The sequence below is a fragment of the Triturus cristatus genome, chromosome 12, assembly GCF_964204655.1.
Source record: "Triturus cristatus chromosome 12, aTriCri1.1, whole genome shotgun sequence".
NCBI lineage: Eukaryota > Metazoa > Chordata > Amphibia > Caudata > Salamandridae > Triturus > Triturus cristatus.
Window position 1 is genome coordinate 835,268,991 of NC_140595.1, and position 24,674 is coordinate 835,293,664.

The 24,674-nt window shown below is 51.8% G+C and overlaps 1 protein-coding gene across 4 annotated transcripts in view; it reads left to right on the forward strand.

The window, feature by feature from the left end:
• The window catches only part of CAMTA2 (calmodulin binding transcription activator 2), a 1,245,102-nt gene that overhangs the window by 432,891 nt on the left and 787,537 nt on the right, over nucleotides 1-24,674 (forward strand). For all 4 annotated transcript variants that reach the window (XM_085638475.1, XM_085638477.1, XM_085638474.1 and 1 more), the window contains exon 7: nucleotides 11,445-11,598. In XM_085638475.1, coding sequence (XP_085494601.1) covers nucleotides 11,445-11,598 — 154 coding nt within the window. The remainder of the gene's footprint in view (nucleotides 1-11,444; nucleotides 11,599-24,674) is intronic.

Here is a 24,674-nt window from a genome sequence, read left to right on the forward strand (position 1 = left end):
ATGGAAACGGACTTGGCCCTCAACGGATTGCCGCCTATGTGGTCAAGGAGATGAAACGCTGCTCCACTTACTTTGTATTTGTCCAGCATTATTAATCAAACGAAAAGAACTGTTGCGGCCAAACAATGAAAAGAGATCAAATAAGGATTTGCAGATCAGCCGTTGTGAAATGCCTAGGAGGCACGACAACACAATTGGCATGCAAAGTACTAAAGTTTTTAAGTCTAGCTGCAAATGAACTTGAAAAGAGTGATAGAGAATCTGAATCGGCAAATCAAGTAAAGTGATTAAGTGTAGCTAATCAATTTGTAGTCTACTTATAAAACAATGTACTTAACAGCCTGATTCTAAATTACAAGATAGAAGGTATCAATGCACTCCGTTTAAAAAAAAAAAAAATGTTTTATCACATATTTTATGGAAATTTATTAATTACTCTGTATCTTGCCTGTGAATTTTAAGTGTTTTGCGGTTATGCTTCTCTTTTATGATTTAAATTAAATCAATAAAGTATATTTCACACATATACTGCTGAGCTTAAGTTCTATATTTTAACAGAAGTACTTAATTCTCCTTCTTCTGTATCAGAACCTCTCCTTCCCTTGAATGAGGCTTTCACTGAGCCCATTTTAGAGGTATGGCAGAAGCCAGTGACTGCCCCGCTTTCTCCAGATTGATTGCAGGGAGATATTAGGTCCAGCTTTCCTTTCCACACAACCATTTCCTTTGAGCTTAGTAGTACAAGCATCATGCTCTACTGAGCAGTCTACAGGTTTTTTTCCATCCACTCCTGGAGATAGAGAATCTAAGAGGATGGAGCAATCACCTAAAAAGGTATTTTCTTCAGCAAGTATGGCTCTAAAAATCCACAAATGCGACAACGTGCCTTCTGGTTCGCTATATCCACGCTCCAATGGATTCTTCAAAGGAGGTGATCCCCAAGCTTCCGTAGGACGTTCAGGGCCCTTTCGCTGAGGTTTTTACACACAAGTTGAGGCCCATCAAGTCATTCTGTCAGGGCTTGATACAGCGGACTCGAGTTATGGGTTCCTCAGTGGCTACCAGGAGGAATGCCTGGCTAAAGGGCTTTAGGTTTTCATCTGATGTACAGGCCACCCTATTGGACTTGCCGTTTGATTTCTCTTGTCTCTTTGGTACATAAGTACACTCAGCGCTACAGCTTTTTGAACATGGTAGAGCCACAGCGAGATCATTGGGTCTACAGTCCCAATTCAGAGGTTTTGGGTACTGCAGATTTTGAGGGTTTGGCAAGACTCCTTCCTTTCCAGCCAGGCAGCAGAAGCAGCAACAGGCGAACCCTCTGTATAGGTCGTACAGAGGACAAGGAGAAGTGTGGCTCAATGGTTAGAGCGGCAGACCTCGATGCAGAGCACTGGTCTGGGACCAGGGTTCGATTCCCGTCGCGGCAGGGTCTCGGGCTATAAATTCCACGGACCGGATATTCTCGCCTCAGTGCCTATTCTAATCTTGGGTCCCACGCTGCAACTCTGGGCAATAGCTTGCTTAATCTCCACAATGGCCCCAACAGCGCTGGGATGCCTGGCCTCACCATGGGGGTGCCCAGGAGTGGACACCTCACACGGAAAGCCAGGAAGGGTTCCTTCAGCGGTATGAGTACAGCGCTGAGATACCCGTAGTGGTCATCGGCGCTATATAAATACCTATACATTTACATTTACAAGGTAGAGTTAGAGGTCGCCTGCGAGGCACAGCTCGACAGCAAGTCACCTCCTCCTCCCCTAGTCCCCCAACTGGTACCTCAGGGAAGCAGTTCTAGCTCCTCCATCCTAGAGCATGTTTGTCCCGTGGGAGGTCGGTGTCCCATTTTCTATGAAATTGGAGATCTGTTACATCAGATCTCTGGGTTTGGATCTCATAGAAAATGGATATGGCCTTCCGTTCTGGAAGTTTCCCCCTCCTTTCCCCCCTTGCCAGGGCTGGTGCTCAGCGGACAACTTGATGCTTCTGCAGCAGGAGGTTCTGTCTTTGCTACAGAAAGGTGCAATAGAGGTTGTTCTGGAGCAGGAAAGGGGGCAGGGATGCTACTCCTGATACATCCTGATCCCAAAAAAGGACAAGCGATTGAGGCCGATCCTAGACCTCAGGATCTTGAATTTTTACCTCAAGCCAGAAAAATTCATGATGTTGACCCTGCCTCAGGTTATTCTGGCACTGCAGCAGGAAGACTGGATGGTGTCGATCGATTTGCACGATGAGTATTTTCACATTCCCATCCTGAAGTTGCATTGGAAGTATCTCCGTTTTACTGTGGGTTCTCAGCACTACCAGTTTGTGTTCCTTCAGTTCGGTCTTACATCCGCTCCGCGGGTCTTCACGAAGGTGATGGCGGTGGTAGCAGTGCATCTCAGGAAATGGAGGATTCCGTTTTTTCCCTATCTGGATGACTGACTGCTCAAAGCAAAGTCACCAGAGATGGTGCTGCTTCATCTGCAAGTAACAACACATCTGTTGTTCGGCTTGGGTTTTTCGATAAATGTACCCAAATCTGACCTGGGTTGTGTCATGCATCAATATTTGCTGAGTAGGAGTGTATCAGCCATTGTTTGAGCTCACTCTGCTAGATGCAAGGCAGGTGCAACTGCTCTCTTCGCTGGATTGTCCCTCAAAGAGATTTCTTGCATCAACATAGAGAACTCACATCTTCATCAAGTACTGTTGCCTCGATACTCAGTCTAAAGCAGAATGAATAGTAGGACAGATAGGTTAAAGTGAGCCTCATTACTGCGAGCACTTCATTACTGATGCTGCTTTGTTACTCTTAGCTCACTCGTGTGAATCTATGAAAGATCCAAGGCTGGAAAGATAAAAGTTACTTGCAACTAAGGTTTCCAGTGTTGGTATCGTACATAGATACACATGCGACCCACCTTCCTCCACTTTCAAACGGCTTGATTGAACTGTACTGTGCCATGAGTTTTGAAAATCTGGAAGTTGTAATTCATAGGCTTGATTACAGTGCTGGGTTTCTTCTCCTAACTGGACAGAATTTGGGTCACATAATGAGGTAAGTAGGCTGCAATAATGAATTACTGTTTTCTATCATTCAAGAATGCAAATGTTTGTGAAAGATACCAATTCTGGGGAACTAAGTTATGGGCTAGTAACACATTTCATGTGTGGCATGTGCATTCCATAGAGTGAAGCTACACAATGATGGCTACAAGTATTTAGCATTCATTATTCCTCCTTTCCCTTTATTCTTCTTCCCTTCATACTTTATTTGCCATTTCATTCTCTGTTGGCACATTTGGTGCTCCCTCTTATACCTTCTCCTTCAGTCAGTGTTGTAAAACGGAAATCTGAAAGAAACACGTTATTTATAGATTCCTTACCTTAGAATTACCCCCAGGCGTCAGACTGGATCTGGAAAGTTTTTTCGTCAGCAGTACCTCTGCGCGTTGAAAGGTGGCATCGGTCGGCTCCGTCGTTCGCGTCGTGGTTGCCGGGATGACGTTGCGGCAGCTACTTAGACGCCGCCCTCGTGCTCTGACTACAGTTCTTTCTTATTCCGTTCCAGCCAGCGCAGATCCGGAGAGAGCGGTACCTCCAGTCTCTTTTTGACTGAACTTTTTGGCGACTTTTGTTGACGTCTTTTTTGAGTCTAAGACTCCTGGTGCACGTAGGGAGGCCCGGCTTCAAGGCATGCGGTTCCTGTACCCGACTGATGTCGGTTACGGATTCACACAGCGTGTGTCTCTTTTGCCTGGAGCGCGACCAGAATCCCAAGTCGTGTTCCGACTGCCGGTCCATAGCTCTGAAGGCTTTGCGGTCCCGAAAGCTTCTTGAGCGCTGGCAGTTGGCTCCGTGCCGTTCAAGGTCCCGGTCGCAAGGGAGGTCGAGGGACCGGTCGCGGAGCCAGCATCATTCCTCCAAGTCTTCCATGTCTTCGCACTCGGAGTCAGGTAAGTCGAAGCATAAGAAGAAGTCGAAGAAGAATCGTCGCTCTTCAACTTCTCCCTGTCGGTCGGCTGACGCGACGAGGGATGCGGGCGGTGCTCTTCCCGCGACACTGCGCATGGAGCCCAAAGAGTCAACTACGGGCTTCCCTCCCTTTCCGGGACCCAGGGCGACTCTTGCCCCGCTTTGTACATTTTACGAGGCGATGCATGCCATCTTTGGGCAGGCCAAGCCCGGCGCCGTGCCTTCGGGCCCCGCGGATTCGGTTGGGGGGCCTAGGCCTTCTCAGCCGACGGCTCCCCTTGGATCCAGGCCTGGATCCGGATCGGTGTTGGTTGCCCTTATAACACCTCCATCGGCGCCACTTCCTCCAGCACCGCGTCCGCAGCTGGCGCCGGCCATGTCCCCGGCTGGTGTCGACCCCAGCCTCCATCCTGACGTTAACCCAGAACTCGACGCCGGATCCGGTGCAGAGCGGGTTTTTTTTAGCCCCTATTCACTCCTGGGTCCCTTTTCGGTCAGATTGGCTCCCAGAGGATGAGGAGGAGGACTGGGAGGCGTCAGGTTACCCTCTGACTGATCAGCTGGACTCTGAACAGGACTGGAGAGAGGAACTGGGGAATGCCAGTGCTCTAGACACCTCTACTGACTTTGGCATGTTCTCTCCTCCTACCGTGGCTACGGAGGAGGGAGCGTCATGCGCAGTAGTGTTGCGTAGGGCGGCCGAGGCTCTCAACCTCGATTTCCTATGGTGGCAGTGAGGACTAATCTCCTGACAGAGGTGCTTCAGCTGGCTCCGAGCTCTTCTGAGCCCCTGCTGCTGTTTAATGAGGCACTTACCGACGTCCTTTTGGGCCCTTGGTCCAGGCCCAACACAGGGGATCCCGTGGACAGGATGGTTGCCCGACACCACCGCCCGGCTCCTGGTGACGCCACTTTCCTCTCCCAACACCCCACCCCGGAGAGCTTGGTGGTCCAAGCCTCCACTTCCAAGAGCGCATTCCCTACCGCTCCACCGGAAAGAGAATCCAAGAAGCTGGATCACCTTGGGAAGAAGATTTTCTCTTCCGCCAGCTTGGGACTGCAGTCGGTAAACACTGCATGTCTATTGGGACGTTACTCCCACTCCGTGTGGGATACGGTTGCGCAGGTGCTGCCTCAGTGTCCGGAGGCGGTCCGGACTGTGCTCTCCCAGGCTATGGCCGCCTGGAGGGATGCGGCAAAGTTTACCATCTGTTGTGGGCTGGATACCGCCGACTCTCTGGGCAGGACGATTTCCACGTCAGTAGCCCTTCATCGCTACGCCTTGATGAGATCGGCTGGCTTTTCGGGGGGATGTCCAGAATACCCTCATGGACATGCCCTTTAAAGGCCGTCGCCTTTTTGGTGACAAAGCAGACAATGCTCTAGAGCGTTTCAAGGACTCACTGGCTACGGCCAAGTCCTTGGGCCTCTCCAGCCGCCCTGCGCAGTCTGCTTTTCGCCTCTTTCGTGGCTACGGAAGGGGGGTGCCCCACTACGTCCCGCCCAGAGCCACGGGGACGTGGGAACCACCGCCGTGGTTGAGCGTGCCAGTCCACCAACCCCCCCCTCTAAAGCAGCCTCCAGACCTTCCTAGTCCGACTTTTCAGGCCCATCAAACACCAGTGGGTGGCAGGATCCGCCATCACCTCCCCCACTGGCGCACCATCACGTCGGACAGGTGGGTTTTGCAAATAGTCCGAAGGGGCTACTCCCTCCCCTTCGAGACTACCCCTCCAGCCATGCCACCTCAATACCACCGCATGTCGGAGGATCACCTGGGCCTTCTCCAACAGGAAGTTGCGGCTCTCTTTGCCAAGGGAACCATCGAGCACATTCCTGACCCAGATGTAGGGCGTGGATGTTACTCCCTCTACTTTCTGGTGCCCAAGAAGGACAAGGGCCTGCGTCCTATCTTGGATCTCAGGAACATCAACCGCTTCCTTCGGAAGGAGAAGTTCAAGATGTTGACGCTTGCTCAGGTCTTGTCTGCCCTCGACCCTTGAGACTGGATGGTAGCGTTGGACTTGCAGGACGCTTATTTTCACATCCCCGTCCTGCCGGCCCACCGGCGTTACCTGCGTTTTACGGTATGCCACGAGCACTTTCAGTTTACCGTGCTCCCCTTTGGCCTTACCAGCGCCCCTCGGGTGTTCACAAAAGTGATGGCGGTGGTCGCAGCTCATCTGCGCAGATCGGGGTTTCAGTCTACCCCTATCTCGACGACTGGCTGTTGAAGGCGGGCTAGCCCCAGGCAGTTGTCTCCCACCTCCAGACTACGGCCAACCTCCTGCATTCGCTGGGGTTCACCATCAATGTGCCAAAGTCACACATGATTCCCTCTCAGAAGCTCCTTTTCATCAGAGCAGTCCTGGACACAACGCGGTTTTGGGTTTATCCTCCCGAACAGCGAGTCTGGGATACTCGGGCTATGATTCCGATCTTTCATCCTTATTATTTATTTATTTATTTATTTATTTATTTATGTGTTTTATAGAGCGCGAACTTGACCCGTTAGGGTATCAGAGCGCTTTACAGGGGAGCAAAGCAATATACAGACAGATTTAGAGTCGATCGGTTACAGCTCAAGTAGCAGTATAGTGCAGGAATATATATACACAAAGCATGTATTTACATTTTACATAACCGATTACAAAGAGCGACAAACCATATTTACAGAGTACATTTTCAATAATTCTGACCCGGTCCCAAGATTCTGGTGTTTCAGGAGACCCGGTAGTTAGGGGGGAGGTAGTGGGCCGTCATAGGCTATGCCAAGGAAGTAGTTGAGGTAGTGTTAGACGAGAAATTTGCCCATAAGGAAGATTTTGGCATCCTTTTTGAAGTGAGACAGTGAGGGGATTCTTCTGATGTGGGGTGGGAGAGAGTTCCATATTCGTGGAGCAGCCCCTGAGAAGGCCCGATTGTACGTTTTATTTTTCCGAAAACGTGCAGGTTGGAGCAGGAAATCCCTGGCGGATCTGGAGTTTCTGGTTCCTCCGGAGATCATGAGTTTCTGTGTCAGATATGCGGGGGAGTTAGAGTGTAAAGCTTTGTGCGTGATGCATGCTAGTTTGCGCTGTATTCTTTCCTCCAAGGGAAGCCAGTTGAGAGCTTTCAGGTGTGGGGAAATATGATCGTATTTGCTAGTGCCAGTCAGTAGTCTGGCAGCCGCGTTGAGGCAGGCTTTTAGAGGTGCCAGGGAGATCTTGGGTAAGCCCGAGAGGGTTGAGCAGCCATATTCCAGTCTAGAGATGCCGAGTGCTTGAACTGCCATTTTTAGGTCGGGGGCATCAAGGAAGGGTTTCAATTTCCTAAGGTAGCTCAGATGGAATCTGGCTGTTTTAGCCATAGAATTTATGTGGTCCCTCATGTTAAGGTTTGTGTCAAGGGTAATGCCCAGGGATTTAGCCGAATTCACAATGGTCGGTGGGCAATTTAAGGCTGTAATAGCCTTGATCCATGATTGAATCTCTAAGTTGGCATTGGGAGGGGAGATCAGGAGAAATTCTGTTTTCTTTGCATTGAGTTTAAGTTGGTTGGATGCGAGCCATTGTACGGTGAGTATCAGGGCTTCGTTCAGGGAGATAATCTCTTCGAGAGAAGAGGTTTTGATGTAGATCTGGGTGTCATCGGCATACATATGATAGGAGATGTTAGCTGCGCGCAATACTTCGGTAAGTGGTTCAAGGTAGAGGTTGAAGAGGGTGGGGGACAGGGTTGATCCTTGGGGGACTCCAACTGTGACCGGCGATGGTGATGAAAGGTTGCCATCAATCAGGAATCTCTGTGACCGGTTATGGAGGAAGGAACTAAACCAATCTAGAACAGTGCCATCTAAGCCCATTCTGAGTTTGAGGCGTTCGAGTAATTTTTCATGGTTGACTGTGTCGAAGGCCGAGGATAAGTCCAGGAGGATTAGGAGAAAAGTTTTGCCTTGGTCGAGGGCTTGGAGGGCATCATCGACTATGTGAAGCATGGTGGTTTCTGTGCTGTGCCCAGGTCTAAATCCGGATTGAAAGTCATCAAGGAGGTGGAAGTTGTTGATGTGGTGACTAAGCTGCTGTTGCACACATTTCTCCAACACTTTGGCTAAGAGGGGGATGTTGGAGATGGGCCTGAAGTTGTCTGGGGAGGCTGGGTCCAGCGATGGCTTTTTCAGGATGGGGAGGACTTGGCTGGCTTTTAGAGAGTCTGGCATCATTCCCTGCTGAAGGGAGGCATTGATTATTGAAGTCCAGCTGGGAATAATGGATTGGGCGACGACCGTAAGGCAGTTGGCAGGGAGCGGGTCGTTGAAATGGTTGTTCGGTTTTAAGGTAGAGAGGATTTTGGAGATGGAGTCTTCATCATAGTCTTTGAAGATGGACCAGTGAGCGTGATTTTTGGGAGTGGCCTGTGGGAGTGTCGATGTGGGAGGAGACGGGTCAGGTGGGGGTTGGGGGTATGTGATGGTGTTGAGTTCGTTTCCAAGGGCCAAGATTTTGTCAGTGAAGAAAGAGGAGAATTCTTCAGAGGATATAAGAGATTTGGGGGAAATCCTCTATCCCGGGTTTCGGTCAGGATGACCCTGAGGCTGCTGGGCCTCATGGCCTCCTACATCCTGCTGGTTGATCATGCCAGGTGGCATATCCGGGCTCTGCAGTGGGACCGGAAGTTCCTTTGGGCGCAGCATCAGGGTAATCTGTCCGATTGCGTCCAGATCTCGGAGGGGACTGCACAACAATTGCAGTGGTGGCTCACAAACCAGGATTGGGTCAACGGCAGATCCCTCTCCCTTCCCCAACCAGAGCACACAGTGGTGACAGACGCATCCCTTCTAGGATGGTATGGCCACATGGGAGAGGCGGAGATCAGCGGCCTGTGGTCTCCGGCGGAGTCCGGGCTCCATATCAACCTTCTGAAGCTCCAGGCGATCTATCTTGCACTCAAGACATTCCTTCCCTCTGTCCGGGGAATAGTAGTGCAGGTATTCACGGACAACACCACCGCCATGTGCTACTGCAACAAACAGGGCGGGGTGGGGTCGTGGACACTATGTCAAGAGGCACTCCGCCTCTGGACATGGCTGGAACATCAGGGCAAATCCCTGGTGGTTCAACACCTGGCAGGTTCCCTGAACGCCAGGGCGTACTAACTCAGCTGCAGGTGCATGATGGATCACGAATGACGTCTTCACTCGGAGGTGGTGCAAGGTCTCTTTCGACAGTGGGGAGAGCCTTAGTTAGATCTATTCGCCACCGAGGAGAACGCGCAATGTCAGCAATTCTGCGCGTTGGAATTTGCAAGGCGGCACTCGCTAGGCGCCGCTTTTCGTTGCGAGTGGAGTTGCGGTCTGTTGTATGCCTTTCCGCCTATACCACTTCTGCCCAGAGTGCTGAAGAAGATCAGGCGCGACCGGGCCCAAGTCATTCTTGTGGCTTCGGATTGGGCACGAAGAGTCTGGTATCCCGAGCTGCTCAACATGGCCATCGATCCACCGACTCGTCTGCCTCTTCGGGAGGATCTTCTGTCGCAGCAACAGGGAACGGTTCTCCACCCGAACCTGTCCAGCCTCCACCTCCTTGCGTGGAGATTGAGCGGTGGCTGTTGACGTCATTTGACATGCCTCCCGAAGTTTGTGATGTAATCTTGTCAGCCAGGCGTCCCTCCACTAAGATGGTATACGCCTGCTGGTGGAACAAATTTGTAGCATGGTGCACAGCAAAGGCTGTGGATCCCCGTTCTGCCCCTCTTTCTGAGGTTCTCTTGTTTCTCCTTTCTTTAGCCCAGCAGGGCTCTGCTCTGGGCACTAACAAGGGCTATCTTTCGGCCATCTCTGTCTTCCTTCGGCTTCCAGATCAGCCTTCTCCTTTCAAGTCCCTGGTTGTAAAATCGTTTCTTGAAAGGCATAGCTCATCTCTTTCCTCCTATTCCCTTCGTTATGCCTCAGTGGAAATTGAATCTAGTCTTAACTTAGTTAATGTGCGCTCCCTTTGAGCCGCTTCACAACTGTCCTTTAAGGCGTGTGACGCTTAAAACTGCACTCCTGGTAGCCATCACATCTGCCAGGAGAGTGAGTGAGCTCCAGGCCCTTTCCTCCAAGCCTCTTTCCCTGTCTGTCCATCCGGACAAGGCGGTTCTCAGGATTCGTCCGTCCTTCCTGCCCAAGGCTGTCACTGCCTTTCACATCGGGCTGACCATCACCTTGCCCACCTTCTTTTCGCCTCCACATCCTTCGAAAGAGGAAGAGAGGCTCGACCGTCTGGACCCAAAACGTGCGCTCTCCTTTTATCTAGATCGCACCAAACAGTTCCGGGTGGATGGCCAGCTCTTTGTTGGCTATGTGGGCGCCAAGAAAGTTCGGGCCATACACAAGCGGACTATCTCCCAATGGGTCGTTTTGTGTATCAAAGCATGTTATTCTCTGGCAAAGAAGGAGCCTCCAGCGGGGCTGCGCAACATTCCATCAATGCGACGGCAGCAACTACTGCTTTGGGGCGAGAAGTGCCTCTCAATGACAGCTGTCAGGCTGCTGCGTGGGCTTCGTTGCACACATTTACCAAACACTACTGCCTTGACAGTCAAGTCCGGAGAGATGGCTTCTTTGGCCGTTCTGTTCTCCAGGATTTTCTGGTGTGATCTAGGTTTGCAGAACCCACCTCCGGGGTTGGTATTGCTGGGGTAACTATTCTAAGGTAAGGAATTTATAGCTAAAAACGTGTTTCTTTCAGATGAACAAGTTACTTACCTTTGGTAACGATATATCTGTAAGAAACATTAGTTAGTTATAGATTCCTTACCGCCCCACCCATGTTCCCCGTTCTGCGAACTGATTTCTAGGGTTAAGGATATCCTTTCAGGGCCCTAGGTTTGTGCACCAGTGGTCAGTGTCTTGCATGGCTCTGCGTTTCTGGCGCGGAAAGTCGTGTACAGAACTGACGTCAGCGTGCAAGGGCGGCGTCTAAGTAGCTGCCACAACGTCATCCTGGCGACCACGACGCCAACGGCGGCCGCGGAGCCGACCGATGCCACCTTTTGACGCGCAGAGGTACTGCTGACGAAAAAACTTTCCGGATCCAGCCTGACGCCTGGGGTTAATTCTAAGGTAAGGAATCTATAACTAACTAATGTTTCTTACAGATATATTATTACCGAAGTTAAGTAACTTCTACAGAAAGGAACTGCTTGATAATAACAGAATTAGCTCAGGGCGAAAGCATTCACATTTAGGTACTGGCTAGGGGTGAGGTAGTATGCTTGGATTGCGTCTGGGACCACAGTCCCATCACCTTCTCCACATGCCAATACTGCTTAGATAAAATACACTTGAAGCGCCCGAGACTATAAGCTGTACTTAACTGGTATTGCCCAGGTAAATCAGGAATCTCATTACAACTCATTTGCAGCATAATAGAAATAATTCTCATGGTGGAGGCTGTTAGTGTGTTATGTCCTTGTATGTCACTGTTTTTCACGGACTCTTCTCTGTTTCCATGGTACAGAATCCAGATATTGTGTTAGTCCACTACCTTAATGTCCCAGCCATTGAGGACTGCGGCAAGATCTGCGGGCCGATCCTTTGCTCCATCAACAGTGACAGGAAGGAGTGGCTCAAGTGGTCAAAGGAGGAGCTCATCAACCAGCTGAAGCCCATGTGTAAGGATGCCACACGTACCCAAAGCAAACACTTACCAAGAGCCATTTTTATGTCCTGTATGTATTCTTAAGAAAAGTGTAACACGCTATTGCTCCAGCAGATAACTTTTTGGTGAAGCATTGACATGATTTTTGGACCAATGGTTGTGATAGCCCAATATTATAAAATGAGTGTTCAACTGAAGATGGGTCCTTTGAGCTTCTACACATGTTGGACGTGTGTCTAACTTAAGCTGCTTCTTGGGTTATTTATTGTACCCCCAGGGATGATATATTTAGGATTATGAATAGGAAGATCCCCAGTCCGGTGAAGCGCTGTTACAGTTGAGTATCTTTATCATATTAAATACATTGCCCTAAAGGTATCTTCACCTCCGCAAAAAGGCCTACCAGGGTCCAAGTGAATAATGAATGGCCACTGGTTAGAAGGGACCCCGATCACTGCCGCTGGGAACCGAAGGAGACCAAGCTGAATAAGCCCTTCTGGGCGCCTCACATTAAGGCTGTTCCCTTGGGACACAGGGTGTTTGTGTTTATTGCAGAAGGAATCTAGCATGAAACATGCTACATGTTTTTATACCAGTAAGAAAATCAGGTAATACTTCATGGTCTGTCAGACGGTCACACTTGTACGGTCACACTTGTACAAAGTCGCTGCGAAAGCCTTTCCATGCACACCGTGGCCTCCTTACTGGAAAGCTTGTTCAATGCACTTTTCAGATTTCCGTCACGGCTAGCATGATAAATGTACGCAATGGAACACTCATTAAAACATATTGTTAGTAGCTATATTTGTCAAAATCAGATTTTGTCACTGGTATCGCACCTAAATCATGGTCTGTTTTCCATGGTATTCTCTCCTCAGATTCCCTCCACCTGAATTCTTCCAGTAGTGTAGATCCTGGAGTATTTCAGTTCAAAGGTAAGAAAACGACCAGCAATACTTGCAGTTTGGCCACACCATTCCTGGCTGCACCTCACTGCGTGCTTGAGTATAAATGAGGAACCAACCGCCAGTGATTGCTATTATGCAATCCATAGTTGCTTTCACTGGCACCGTGTTTTCTGAGGCAATTTTCATACTTCTGATGTTTTCTTGAGGCAAGAGATTTTTACGAAGTTCAATTTAGCACCTGTTGCCAGTTTACTTTATTACCACCCATTTCCCACTTACACTTCATTTACGTTTTATAGAAGAGTCACATAAATCATGTCATATCCAAAACACAGGTGACAAACATTTTATTAAAATTGTTTGGGTCCAAACTTTTATTTACTAATACTCATTAGAATTCTACATATCCATAGCCATACAAGTATATTGAGCAAAACATATTTTGTTGATTTGCCTTATAAAAATCCTTATGGGCAAAGTTGCGATGAGAAAATGTAGAGTAATTATGTAGTTCCTATCAAGGTGTCAGTGAATAACCTATGGCGAAGTTCAGTTGTCACTCAACTTTCAATTGTGTACTATTAAGTGTGAGCACCTGGAGGCAAGTGTTATGCTACGTTTTCTTGGCTGTTGCTCCAGTGGCAGCCCTGTCAACAACATTGTGAAAGCAATACAACTCACATCAGTTCCAAAAAAAGAAAAAGATCAGGGGAATAAATACTGCATGTGCTAAAATGCAGCCAACCAGTGAACAAGCTGCTGACTAAAATCCATGACATCAACATCCTTCACCACTTTCTTTGCGGGTCAGCAGTCGGAGTTAAGTGCTTTTGTTTAGTTTGTGGTTGATCCATGTATAGAGGGATTTGTTTATCACTGTGTTCATGCTTATTGCGCACTGTAAATGCTTGTGCCATTTTTGCCTCAGGGCTGCTCTGCGCCAGACTGATTAAGTGCTAAATTGTCTGGGAGCGCAGTGGATTGTCAGCATACCTGTAAGTGTCTGCCAAGTTTCCTGGCCCCTCTGCAATCCACCACTTTACCCCAATCCTGAGCACTTTTTTCCACAGTTTTCACTTTGTCCCAGCAGCGACTGAGATCGGTTATGTGATGTTGCAACAGCATGCCGTTACCCCTTATGCCGTTGCAACACCAAACTTTACCCCGACTTGCTGTTGGGGGGAGCGCTGCAAGTTGGAATAGATTAATTTTTTATTACAACTCCAGTGTGTGCAACAGTAGGGAAGTTATTGGAGTTAAATCCAACACCTTCTACCCACTGCGACACACCTTTTTCATTGCAACGGCATGCACAGTATGTGAATGCGTTGTAACGTTTGCGGTGTAAAGGCTGTTTCCTGCAAGATCTGACAGCACGGAGTCCCAGAAGCTTCTAACAAAGGGGTACAACTGAAAATCGAAGGTTGATCCTGCACTGAAACTCAGAAGCTAGGAGTAGGGTATTAGAGTGCCTGTTGGCAGTTAAGTTTTGCTCATTTATTGAATCGGGAGTTAGTATTTAAGTTAGGTGTTTAGTACAGCTGTTAATTCTTCAGAACTTGCAACACACAGATATTGCAATGGATTATGTTTCTTGCTTTGCCTCAATGGACTGAAACCGGAGGGTTTCAGTGGTCGCAACTGCATCAATACCACCACCAGAGGCATACTTAAAATAATTTAAGCCTTTAAAACGAAAGGATGGTCAGCAGCTATCTGCTGCCGTATGGGGGTTCACACCAACCCCCTTTTTCTGTTAGTCACTCTGAGAAGCATCATGAATCAGTGGGAACTGTGTCAAATATAACAGGTTACGGAGGATTGTGATCATAATTGAAAATGTATACTCGCCTAGATTCAAGTTTCCCTCTCCACCTGTTCGCAGCTTTTGATACTGTGGCCTCGACTCCTGGTGCCGGTAGGGATGCCCGGTTTCAAACCATGTGACGCCTGTAACTGACTGATGTCGGTTACGGATCACCACCGCCGGTGTCTCTACTGCCTAGGGGCCGACCATGATGCCGAGTCGTGCCCCGACTGCCGGGCCTTGACCTCGAAGATTAGGCAGAAGCGGTCCCGCAAGCTCCTCGAGATCCGGCAGTCGGCTCTGCCGCTCGAGGTCCTGATCGAGGAGGAGGTCGAGGGACAAGTTGTGGAGCCGAAGTCATCACCGCTCGTCGGATTCGAAGTCCTCACATTCATGTAAGTCGAGGCACAGTAAGAAGAAGTCGAAGAGGCGACATCGCTCTTCTGACTCCCCTCGCCGGTCGCGTGACTCGGCTGAGGGTTCGGGTGGCACCACCCGCAGAGCTCCATTGGAGCCGCAGGAGTCGCGTCCGGCCCCATACCCTCCGGTCCCTGGGCCTAACGCGACTCCGGATGAGGTTCGAGACTTCCTTGTGGCCATGAGGAGTCTCGCTCCGCCGTCGCGGCCTGTCGGCGCGCCTTCGGGCCCCACGGGTACGCTTGGGAGGCCTTGCGCCATCGTCGACTTTGGTCCCGATGCCGCAGGCCCCCATGGGATCCAGGCCTGGATCCCGGTCGACGCCGGTTGACCTTACGACCCCTCCGCTGGCGCCGACTCCTATGGTGCCGCCCCCGGCGCCGTCTTCGGACGACGACGTCCCCAGTTTCAGTCCGGCGTCGGAGCGGCGCCGCCCGGCGCCGTCTCCGGCACCGATGGATGAGCAATTAATCTACTGCCCGGCTCCGTCCTTTCAACCTGTCTACCAGGAGTCGGATGACGGGGACGACTGGGAGGGGTCTGAGGACCCTCTGGCACAGCAGTGCCAGTTTCATCAGGACTAGGCAGAAGAGCTGGGGGATGCCAGTGGTCTTGATACTTCACCTGACACTGGCTTCATCTCTCCTCCCTCCGTGGCTACGGAGGAGGGTGCAATCTATTCTGTGGTGCTGCGCAGGGCTGCCGAAGCCCTTCATCTGGAGCTCCCTGCAGCGGCCGTGAGGACTAACCTCCTCACTGAAGTGCTTCAACCGCCAGTAAGCTCTTCGGAGCCTCTACTGCAGTTCAATGAAGCACTCATTGACGTTCTAATGGGCACCTGGTCCAAGCCCACCACATTCACTCCTGTGGACCGGAACGTGGCCCGGTGCCACCGCCCTGCTCCAGGCGACCCCAGCTTTCTGTCGGTGCACCCCACCCCTGAGAGCCTAGTTATCCAGGCCTCTACGTCCCAGACCGCCTTCATGTCCGCTCCTCCGGATCGGGAATCCAAAAGGTTGGAACAGTTTGGGAAGAAGCTTTTTTCCTCCCTCAGTTTGGGGTTGTGGTCCATTAATACCGCATGCCTTTTGGACCGTTACACTCACTCCTTGTGGGATACGGTGGCGGACGTGCTGCCCCAGTGTCCGGAGGAGGCCCGGACACGGCTTGCCCAGGCTCTTGCTGAGGGGCGGGATGCAGCACGGTACTCAATTCGATATGGGCTTGACACCACGGACTCGCTAGGTAGGGCGTTTGCGACGAGGGTGGCGATTCGTTGCCACGCCTGGCTGAGATCCACGAGTTTCTCCGGGGATGTCCAGAGTACCCTCATGGATATGCCCTTCGATGGCTGTCGCCTTTTTGGCGACAAGGCGGATAGTGCGCTGGAGCGCTTTAAGGACTCCCGGGCTGCAGCCAAGTCCGTGGGCCTCTCGGCCCCGCGCCCGCAAACTTCCGCTTTTCGCCCCTTTCGTGGCCAAGGAAGGGGCGCCCCTGTACGTCCGTCTAGCCACAGGCCGCAGAACCTGCCTCAACGCAGTCGCGGACATGGATTCCGCCGAGGTGGAGCAGGGGGGACAGAGAGCCGGTCAGCCCACATCTACCCCCGCAGCATCTGCCTCAAAGCCTTCCTAGTCTGACCTTTCAGGCCCATTCCACACCAGTGGGAGGCAGAGTTCGCCATCACCTGCTCCACTGCGTACCATCACGTCGGACAGGTGGGTGCTGCAAATCGTCCGAAGGGGCTACTCCCTCCCCTTCGAGGCGACCCCTCCAGCCATACCACCGCAGTACCACCGCATATCGGGGGATCACTTGCAACTTCTGCAGGAGGAAGTTACGGCCCTCTTGGCCAAGGGGGCCATCGAGTGCGTTCCTGGCCCAGAAGTAGGTCGGGGTTGTTACTCCCACTACTTTTTGGTTCCCAAGAAGGGCAAAGGGGGCCTACGCCCTATCTTGGACCTCAGGAGCGTCAACGCCTTCCTCCGGAAGGAGAAGTTCAAGATGCTCACCTTAGCTCAGGTTTTGGCTGCCCTAGACCCTGGAGACTGGATGGTAGCGTTGGACTTGCAGGACGCATATTTCCACATCCCCGTCCTGCGGGCCCACCGGCGTTACCCGCGGTTCACGGTAGGCCATGAGCACTTTCAGTTTACCGTGCTTCCCTTCGGCCTCACCAGTGCCCCTCGGGTGTTCACAAAAGTGATGGCGGTGGTCGCAGATCATCTGCGCAGATTAGGGGTTCCAGTCTTCCCCTATCTCGACGACTGGTTGTTGAAGGCGGGCTCGCCGCAGGCAGTCGTCTCCCACCTCCAGACTACGGCCGACCTCCTGCATTTGCTGGGGTTCTCCATCAACGTGCCGAAGTCGCATCTTAGTCCCTCCCGGAAGCTTCTTTTCATTGGAGCGGTTCTGGACTCTGTGCTGTTTCGGGTCTATCCTCCAGAACAGCGGGTTCGGGATATTCAGGCTCTGATTCCGATCTTTCAGCCTTTATCCCGAGTTTGGGTCAGGTTGGTGCTGCGGCTGCTGGGTCTGATGGCCTCCTGCATCTTGCTGGTACATCACGCCAGGTGGTGGTTGCGGGCTCTGCAGTGGGACCTGAAGTTCCAGTGGGCTCAACATCGGGGCAACCTGTCCGACCACGTCCTGATCTCGGAGGGCACTGCAAGGCAGTTGCAGTGGTGGGTCAGTGGCAGATCCCTCTCCCTGCCCCAACCAGAGCATGTAGTGGTGATGGATGCGTCCCTCCTGGGATGGGGGGGCCACATAGGAGAGGCGGAGATCAGAGGCCTCTGGTCTCCGGCGGAGTCCCGGCTCCATATCAACCTATTGAGGCTGCGGGCGATCCGGCTTGCACTGAAAGCATTCCTTCCCTCTGTTCGGGGAAGTGTAGTGCAGGTGTTCATGAACAACACCACCGCCATGTGATATTGCAACAAACAGGGCGGGGTGGGGTCATGGACCCTTTGTCAGGAGGCTCTGCGCCTCTGGGCATGGCTGTAACATCAGGGCATCACCCTGGTGATTCAACATCTGGTGGGCTCTCTGAACGCCAGGGCGAACAAACTCAGCCGCCGGTGCATGATGGATCACGAATGGCGTCTGAACTCGGACGTGGCGCAAGGCCTTTTTTGGCAGTGGGGAGAGCCTTGGTTAGATCTATTCGCCACCGAAGAGAACGCGCAATGTCATCAGTTCTGCGCGTTGGACTTTCCAAGGTGGCACTCGCTCTGAGACGCTTTTCCGTTGCGAGTGGAGTTGCTGTCTGTTGTATGCCTTTCCGCCCATACCACTTCTACCCAGAGTGCTGAAGAAGATCAGGCGCGACCGGGCCCAAGTTTTCCTTGTAGCTCCGGATTGGGCACAAAGGTATTGGTATCCCGAGCTACTCAGTCTGTCAATCGATCTCTCGATTCGACTGCCTCTTCAGGAGGACCTTCTGTCGCAGCAGCAGGGGACGGTCCTCCACCCGAACCTGTTCAGCCTCCGCCTCCATGCGTGGAGATTGAGCGGCGACAGTTGATGCCATTTGACTTGCCTCCTGAAGTCTGTGATGTCATTCTGGCAGCCAGGCGTCCCTCCACTAAAACGGTATACGCCTGCAGGTGGAACAAATTTGTGGCATGGTGCACAGCAAAGGCTGTGAATCCCCTTTCTTCTCCTCTTTCTGAAGTTCTCCACTTTCTTCTTTCCCTGGCCCAGCAGGGCTCTGCTCTGGGCACCCTCAAGGGATATCTTTCGGCTGTTTCTGCCTTCTTACGGCTTCCTGATCAGCCTTCTCTTTTCAAGTCCCCTGTTGTTGCTAGATTCTTGAAAGGCATTACTCACATGTTTCCTCCTGTCCCTTTCGTAATGCCTCAGTGGGACTTGAACCTGGTGTTAACCTATCTGATGTGCGCTCCTTTTGCCTTTTGAGCCACTTCATAATTGCCCTCTTCGTCTTCTGACTCTTAAGACTGCTTTCCTGGTTGCCATCACCTCTGCCAGAAGAGTGAGTGAGCTCCAGGCTCTTTCTTCTAAACCTCCTTTCCTCTCTGTCCATCCGGACAAGGTTGTTCTCAGGACTCGTCCTTCCTTTCTCCCTAAGGTGGTTACTGCCTTTCACATCGGCCAGTCTGTTACATTGCCCACCTTCTTTCCGCCTCCGCATCCCTCGAAAGAGGAAGAGAGGCTCCAGCGTCTGGACCCAAAACGTGCGCTCTCCTTCTATCTGGACCGCACGAAACAGTTCCGGGTGGACGACCAACTCTTCGTTGGCTACATGGGCGCTAAGAAGGGGCGGGCAGTGCACAAGCTGTCCATCTCTCGGTGGGTCGTTTTGTGCATTAAGGCCTGTTATTCCTTGGCTAAGAAGGAGCCTCCTGTGGGGTTGAGGGCCCATTCCACACGGGCCACAGCGACTACTACTGCCCTGGGACGGGGAGTCCCTCTGCAGGACATTTGTCAGGCAGCAACGTGGGCTTCGCTGCACACGTTTGCTAAGCATTACTGCCTGGACAGCCAAGTCTGGAGAGATGGCTTCTTTGACCGTTCTGTTCTCCAGGACTTCCTGGTGTGATTTTGGTTCGCAGACCCACCACCGGGGTTGGTATTGCTGGGGTATCTATTCTAAGGTAAGGAATGTAACTAACGTGTTTCTTTCAGATGAACAAGTTACTTACCTTCGGTAATGATATATCTGTAAGAAACATTAGTTAGTTAGATTCCTTACCGCCCCACCCATCCTCCCCGTTCTGCGAACTGATATCTAGGGTTAAGGTCATCCCTTTCAGGGCCCTAGATTCATGGCACCAGTGTCGGTTTCTTGCATGGCTCTGCGTTCCTGGCGCGGATAGCTATGTACAAGAACTGACATCAGCACGCGAGGGCGGCGTCTAAGTTCTCCGACTTCATCCCGGCGATCACGACGCTGACGATGGACACGGAGCCGCAGACGACGCCTAGCGACGCGCAAGGATATTGCTGACACAAAATGTTTCCGGATCCAGCCTGACACCTGGGGATATTCTAAGGTAAGGAATCTAACTAACTAATGTTTCTTACAGATATATCGTTACCGAAGGTAAGTAAGTTGTTCATTACAACTTTAGGGCACCTACTGCCATATCCCAGTTGTAGGGAAACCTCAGACGTTCCTAAGGTTTCTAATGGGTGACAATCATTTCCAATACAAAGTTCTTCCACTTGGACTAAACTTGGTGCCAAAAATATTTCCAAGTGTATGTCAGAGGTTGCTGCATAGCTGAGAAAACAGAAGATAAGCTATCCCTATCTAGATGATTGGATATCAAGTCTGCTGGTTATTCAAGTCTGCAACGTCAAAGGAAGTCATAATTTTTTATGATTTGAGAGATTCTATGCCAAATGAAGCTGCATGTCAACCACAAAGTCAACTGCCATTCCAGTTCGGTCAGTCCACTACTTCTGGACACTTAAGCCACGGTAGTGTATCTTTTGGAATAGAGACTGCCATCTATCCCTTTAAAATGAGACAATTTTCGACAAACTCCTCATACAATGGCACCCTGGACACCACCTCTGCCAGAATCCACGAGTTCTAGAAATGTGCATGTTCCCCATGACAGACGCCACATGAGCCCTCTTCAGCAGTGCCTTGTGGAACAGTGATACCAACGAACTGGCAGGAGGTAAAACTGACTCCTTCTATCTCAGTCATCGGCTTGGTCATCGGCTTGGTGCTGATGGTCTTAATATCATTGTTTCTTTTCATCAGGAAATTCTGATGTAGACAATCATTAAAGACACCTCTTCTCTCTGTGATTTGCAGATCGCCATACCCTGCCATACTTCCCTGGTCTGCTTTCCTGCCGCCTGTCTCCCCTGCCGCCGGCGCCGTACCTGTATAACTGTATACCAGCGCGGCCGCAGTGAGGGGAGGACTACACTTCCCAACATCCCTTGCGGCAGGAAGCCGCTCACGCCTCTTCCGCGCCCGGAGGCGCATTTAATCAGAGGAGAGCTCGGTGGAGCGGGGGCTCTGTTTGCTGTGCTGTGTCATTTGCAGGTCGCCATACCCTGCCATACTTCCCTGGTCTGCTTTCCTGCCGCCTGTCTCCCCTGCCGCCGGCACCGTACCTGTATACCAGCGCGGCCGCAGTGAGGGGAGGACTACACTTCCCAACATTCCTTGCGGCAGGAAGCCGCTCACGCCTCTTCCGCGCCCGGAGGCGCATTTAACCAGAGGAGAGCCCCCGCGTCGCGGGAACGCACACGGGCGACGCCGGGCTAAGCCCGGGCAAAGGGCGGGCCGTCTGCGGCCGTCCGAGGCAGACCGAGGCTGGGCTGGGCCACCCCCCCTTGGCAAACCGTGTGAGGTCTAAGGTTAGTGGCAATACCGGTTTACCTCTGTGAGTACAATCCACCCTATGGAAGAAAAGTTACCTATTGTTGTAAAGTATACCCGGCTAAACATTTAATATGGGGAAAAGAATAGCAGTCGTGCCCAGGACTAATGGTAAGCAGAAAATGCCTGCATCAACTTCCACTACCCCATTGCCGAGTTTGACTGCCATAGACAAAATGCTCCAGAAGACTATTGGTGTTGTCACCTCAGCTATTAAGAACACTGAAAGGCGGAGCGCTAGGTGGCGCTAGCCAAGATGGCCGCAACGGTGTGAGGCTCCTGGCTGCCGGACCCCTCGTAGTCGCCCCACATCCGTAGATGCTGTCCTAGGCTGGATCCGCTGTCCGCCGAGTGTGGAGGCACCGATGCCCGACCCTCTCAGTTTCGGATCGGCCGGGGGACGCGGCAGGGGTGCCCGCTGTCGCCCCTCCTCTTTGCCCTTGCTATGGAACCCCTTGCCGCCCTGGTCCGCGCAGATCCTCTTCTTCGGGGCTGGGAGTGGCCGGACCTTGTGCCCGACAAAATAGCCCTTTATGCGGACGACGTATTGCTGTACCTTAGCGACCCGGCACAATCTGGTCCCCGTGCGCTCCATCTCTTGGGCCTTTTCGGCCGTGCGTCCGGCCTCTATTTGAACCCACACAAATCGGTCCTAGTACCTCTGCACCCCTCCCGGGAATGCTTTGACTGGCAGGACAGGATTCCCCTCCGCCGGCTGTCCTTTAAATACCTGGGTATTTGGATCTCTCTTCTCCCAGAGCTGAGCTGGGCCCTTAATGTGGCCCCCCTGGTCAAGAGGGCCAAGGCTGATCTGGCGCGCTGGCACTCGCTCCCGCTTAAGCCGCTGGGGGGGGTGGCACTCTACAAAATGATGGTCCTCCCCCGGTTCCTTTACGTACTACAAAACACCCCCGTGTCCTTTCCGCGGCCTTGGTTCCGCGAGATGGACGGGCTGGCTACTCTATTTCTCTGGGGTGGTGGGAGACCGCGGCTGGCCCTCACTACGTGTCGCCTGCCCACCTTCGATTGAGGGCTCGGTATGACCAATCTCTACCTCTACTACTTGGCCACTCGCCTCCTCGTCATTCATGATTGGTTCGGAGGGGGATGGTCCGACCCGGCCTACAGGGTGGAACTAACTGCCTTGGGTTTCCCCTGCATTTTGGATCGTCTGTATGGTGCCCCCATTCCCGCTTCCTGCCCCGACATCACTAGAGCGATCTTTTTGGCCTGGCGAGCGGCGCTCCGTCACACCCGGTGGACCGGGCGGCTGACTCGTGCCACTCCCCTTTGGCACGGGACGTGGTTGCGGGACGTTGCTGGCCTGGAGGGTTTTCGATCATGGGACCTGCTCGGCATCTCCCTGATGGGGGACGTCTGTCGGGGGGGGCGCATGTGCTCCTACGCGGAGCTGCAGGCGCGCTTCTCCCTACACTCATCACAATTTTACAAGTACCTCCAGCTGCGCCACGCCATACGCACCTACACTCCCCTGGATGTTCGGTTGCCGGACCATAGTCCCCCGGAAGCTCAGGTCCTGCTGGGTAACCTAGGGTTTTTCCCGTATACACCGTTCTCTTATTAACAACACCCCCGCGGTCCAGGACGGCTTGAGGGGCAGATAGGAGGGGTGGGTGGGGCCCCTGGACGAGGTGGACTGGCGGGACGCCCTTATGGCCCCCCGGCTGGTGACGTCCTCAGCCAAGCTTCGGCTGATTCAAATATATTATCTCCACACAGCATACCTTACACCGGCGCATCTCCACCGTGCGGGCCTCTCAGCTGACGCCTCTTGCCCCCGCTGTGGTTTTGACCCGGCCGACTTCATTCATATGGTGTGGTCCTGTCCGGATCTTGGGGATTACTGGAGGGGCATAGAGACTGATCTCACTGAGGTGCTGGGCTGGGAAGTGCCACACAATCCTAGACACGCCCTGCTGGGCATCACTGATGGTCTACAGGGTACCCGCGCAGAGAAGCTGTTCGTTATGACTGCGTTCATGGTGGCCAAACGGGATATTGAAGCGGCATGGAAGCACTCACAACCGCCTACCTTGGCCAAATGGAGTGCTGGTGTAGACTGGTGCGCGGCCCAGGAACTGACTCTCTACCAGGCGAGGGGCTGCCCCAAGAAATATCGTAGAGTATGGGGGAAATGGTTGGGCAATGTATTCTGAATAGGTGTGTTGGGGGGTGGGGACGGGGGGTGGGGCTTTGGGTGGGGACGGGTGGAGATTGGTCTCATTCCGTGTGCTTGCACAGTGGTGGTTTTCCGGCTCAATGTTTCTTATTGTGTTTTTACAAAACCTAATAAAACTTGTTTATCAAAAAAGAACACTGAAAGGCGTCTTTCGCTTCCATCGAGCCTGCCCCCACTTATACATCAAGAAAACTCATTGGATTCCCTGCTCGCTACATCTTATGCGGGGCTCCCGGGCGCAGACTCTAATGAGAACTGTATAATAGTGGACACTGCATCCCCTAAACATTGTTCTATGGATAATAGGTTTTCGTTAACCCCCACTATGCTACGGTCAAGCGTGAATAGAAGCTTTGATTCTTCCTTACCCTTAGCTAATGAGCAGGCACACTCAGAGGGCATAGGACCATGCTCAGATATCGATGTACTAATCTCAGATAGGGATAAAAGCGTTAGTACACCAATGCAAACTAGGGGGCAGAAAGCGAAGAGGCAAAAAGCGAAACGAAAACCGAAACATATAGAGCCAGCGCCGAACAAGTGCAGAGACAAGGGTGGGCGCTATCAATTATGGAGGACCCCTGTCCCTGTAGAGCAAAATGATGGTAATGGGAAAGGCTACCCTAGTGAGAAGGACTTACAAACTATAGAAGCAGGCATAGTGCTGGGGAATGAGGGCTTCTGGGGAAGGATGGAGACCCTGATGACCACTCTTTTAGGGCCAATTAACCAACAAGTCCTAAATATAGACAAGAGGTTGAAAGCATTAGATGACCATGTGTTAAAATTGGGCATAGGGCATAATTCAACAATTAAACTACACTCAGGGATAACTACCATAGGTAAACCCAAAAACATTAAAGCCCATATTAATGCTCCTCTGCCAAAACCAAAACCGAGCACAAGTAAAGATCCACCAAATATGGAACCTCTACCCAAACGGGCACCTAATCCTAAAACAACTAAGGCAGTTAGCCCTGAATGTGTGGACCAAACTACTGCTAGAAGCAATAGGGCATCAATTAGACAAGCTAATAATGACGCCCGAGATCCCCCGACAGCTAAGTCGGACCCAACTGCAGCAACTAATATGAGACAGATTCCGGCTCGTATTAGCTTACCCCCAGAGTGTGGGGCTTATGTGCTGGTCCTAGTCAATGTGCCAAAATTGAGGAAGGATCAAGAGGAAAACCACACAACTCTTAAAAAAGAACCCTTCATTGGCTCTCTGGAAACTGTAATTTCCCAATGGAAGGAGCAGGGGAGATTATTCATACCCAAAGAATAGGGTGGGTGGGTCCACTGAGAATTTTTTTTGAGGGGGATTGCATAATTATAAACTTTAGGTCCCCACAATGGGCGCAAATTACACTCGCAAAAGCTCCACCGC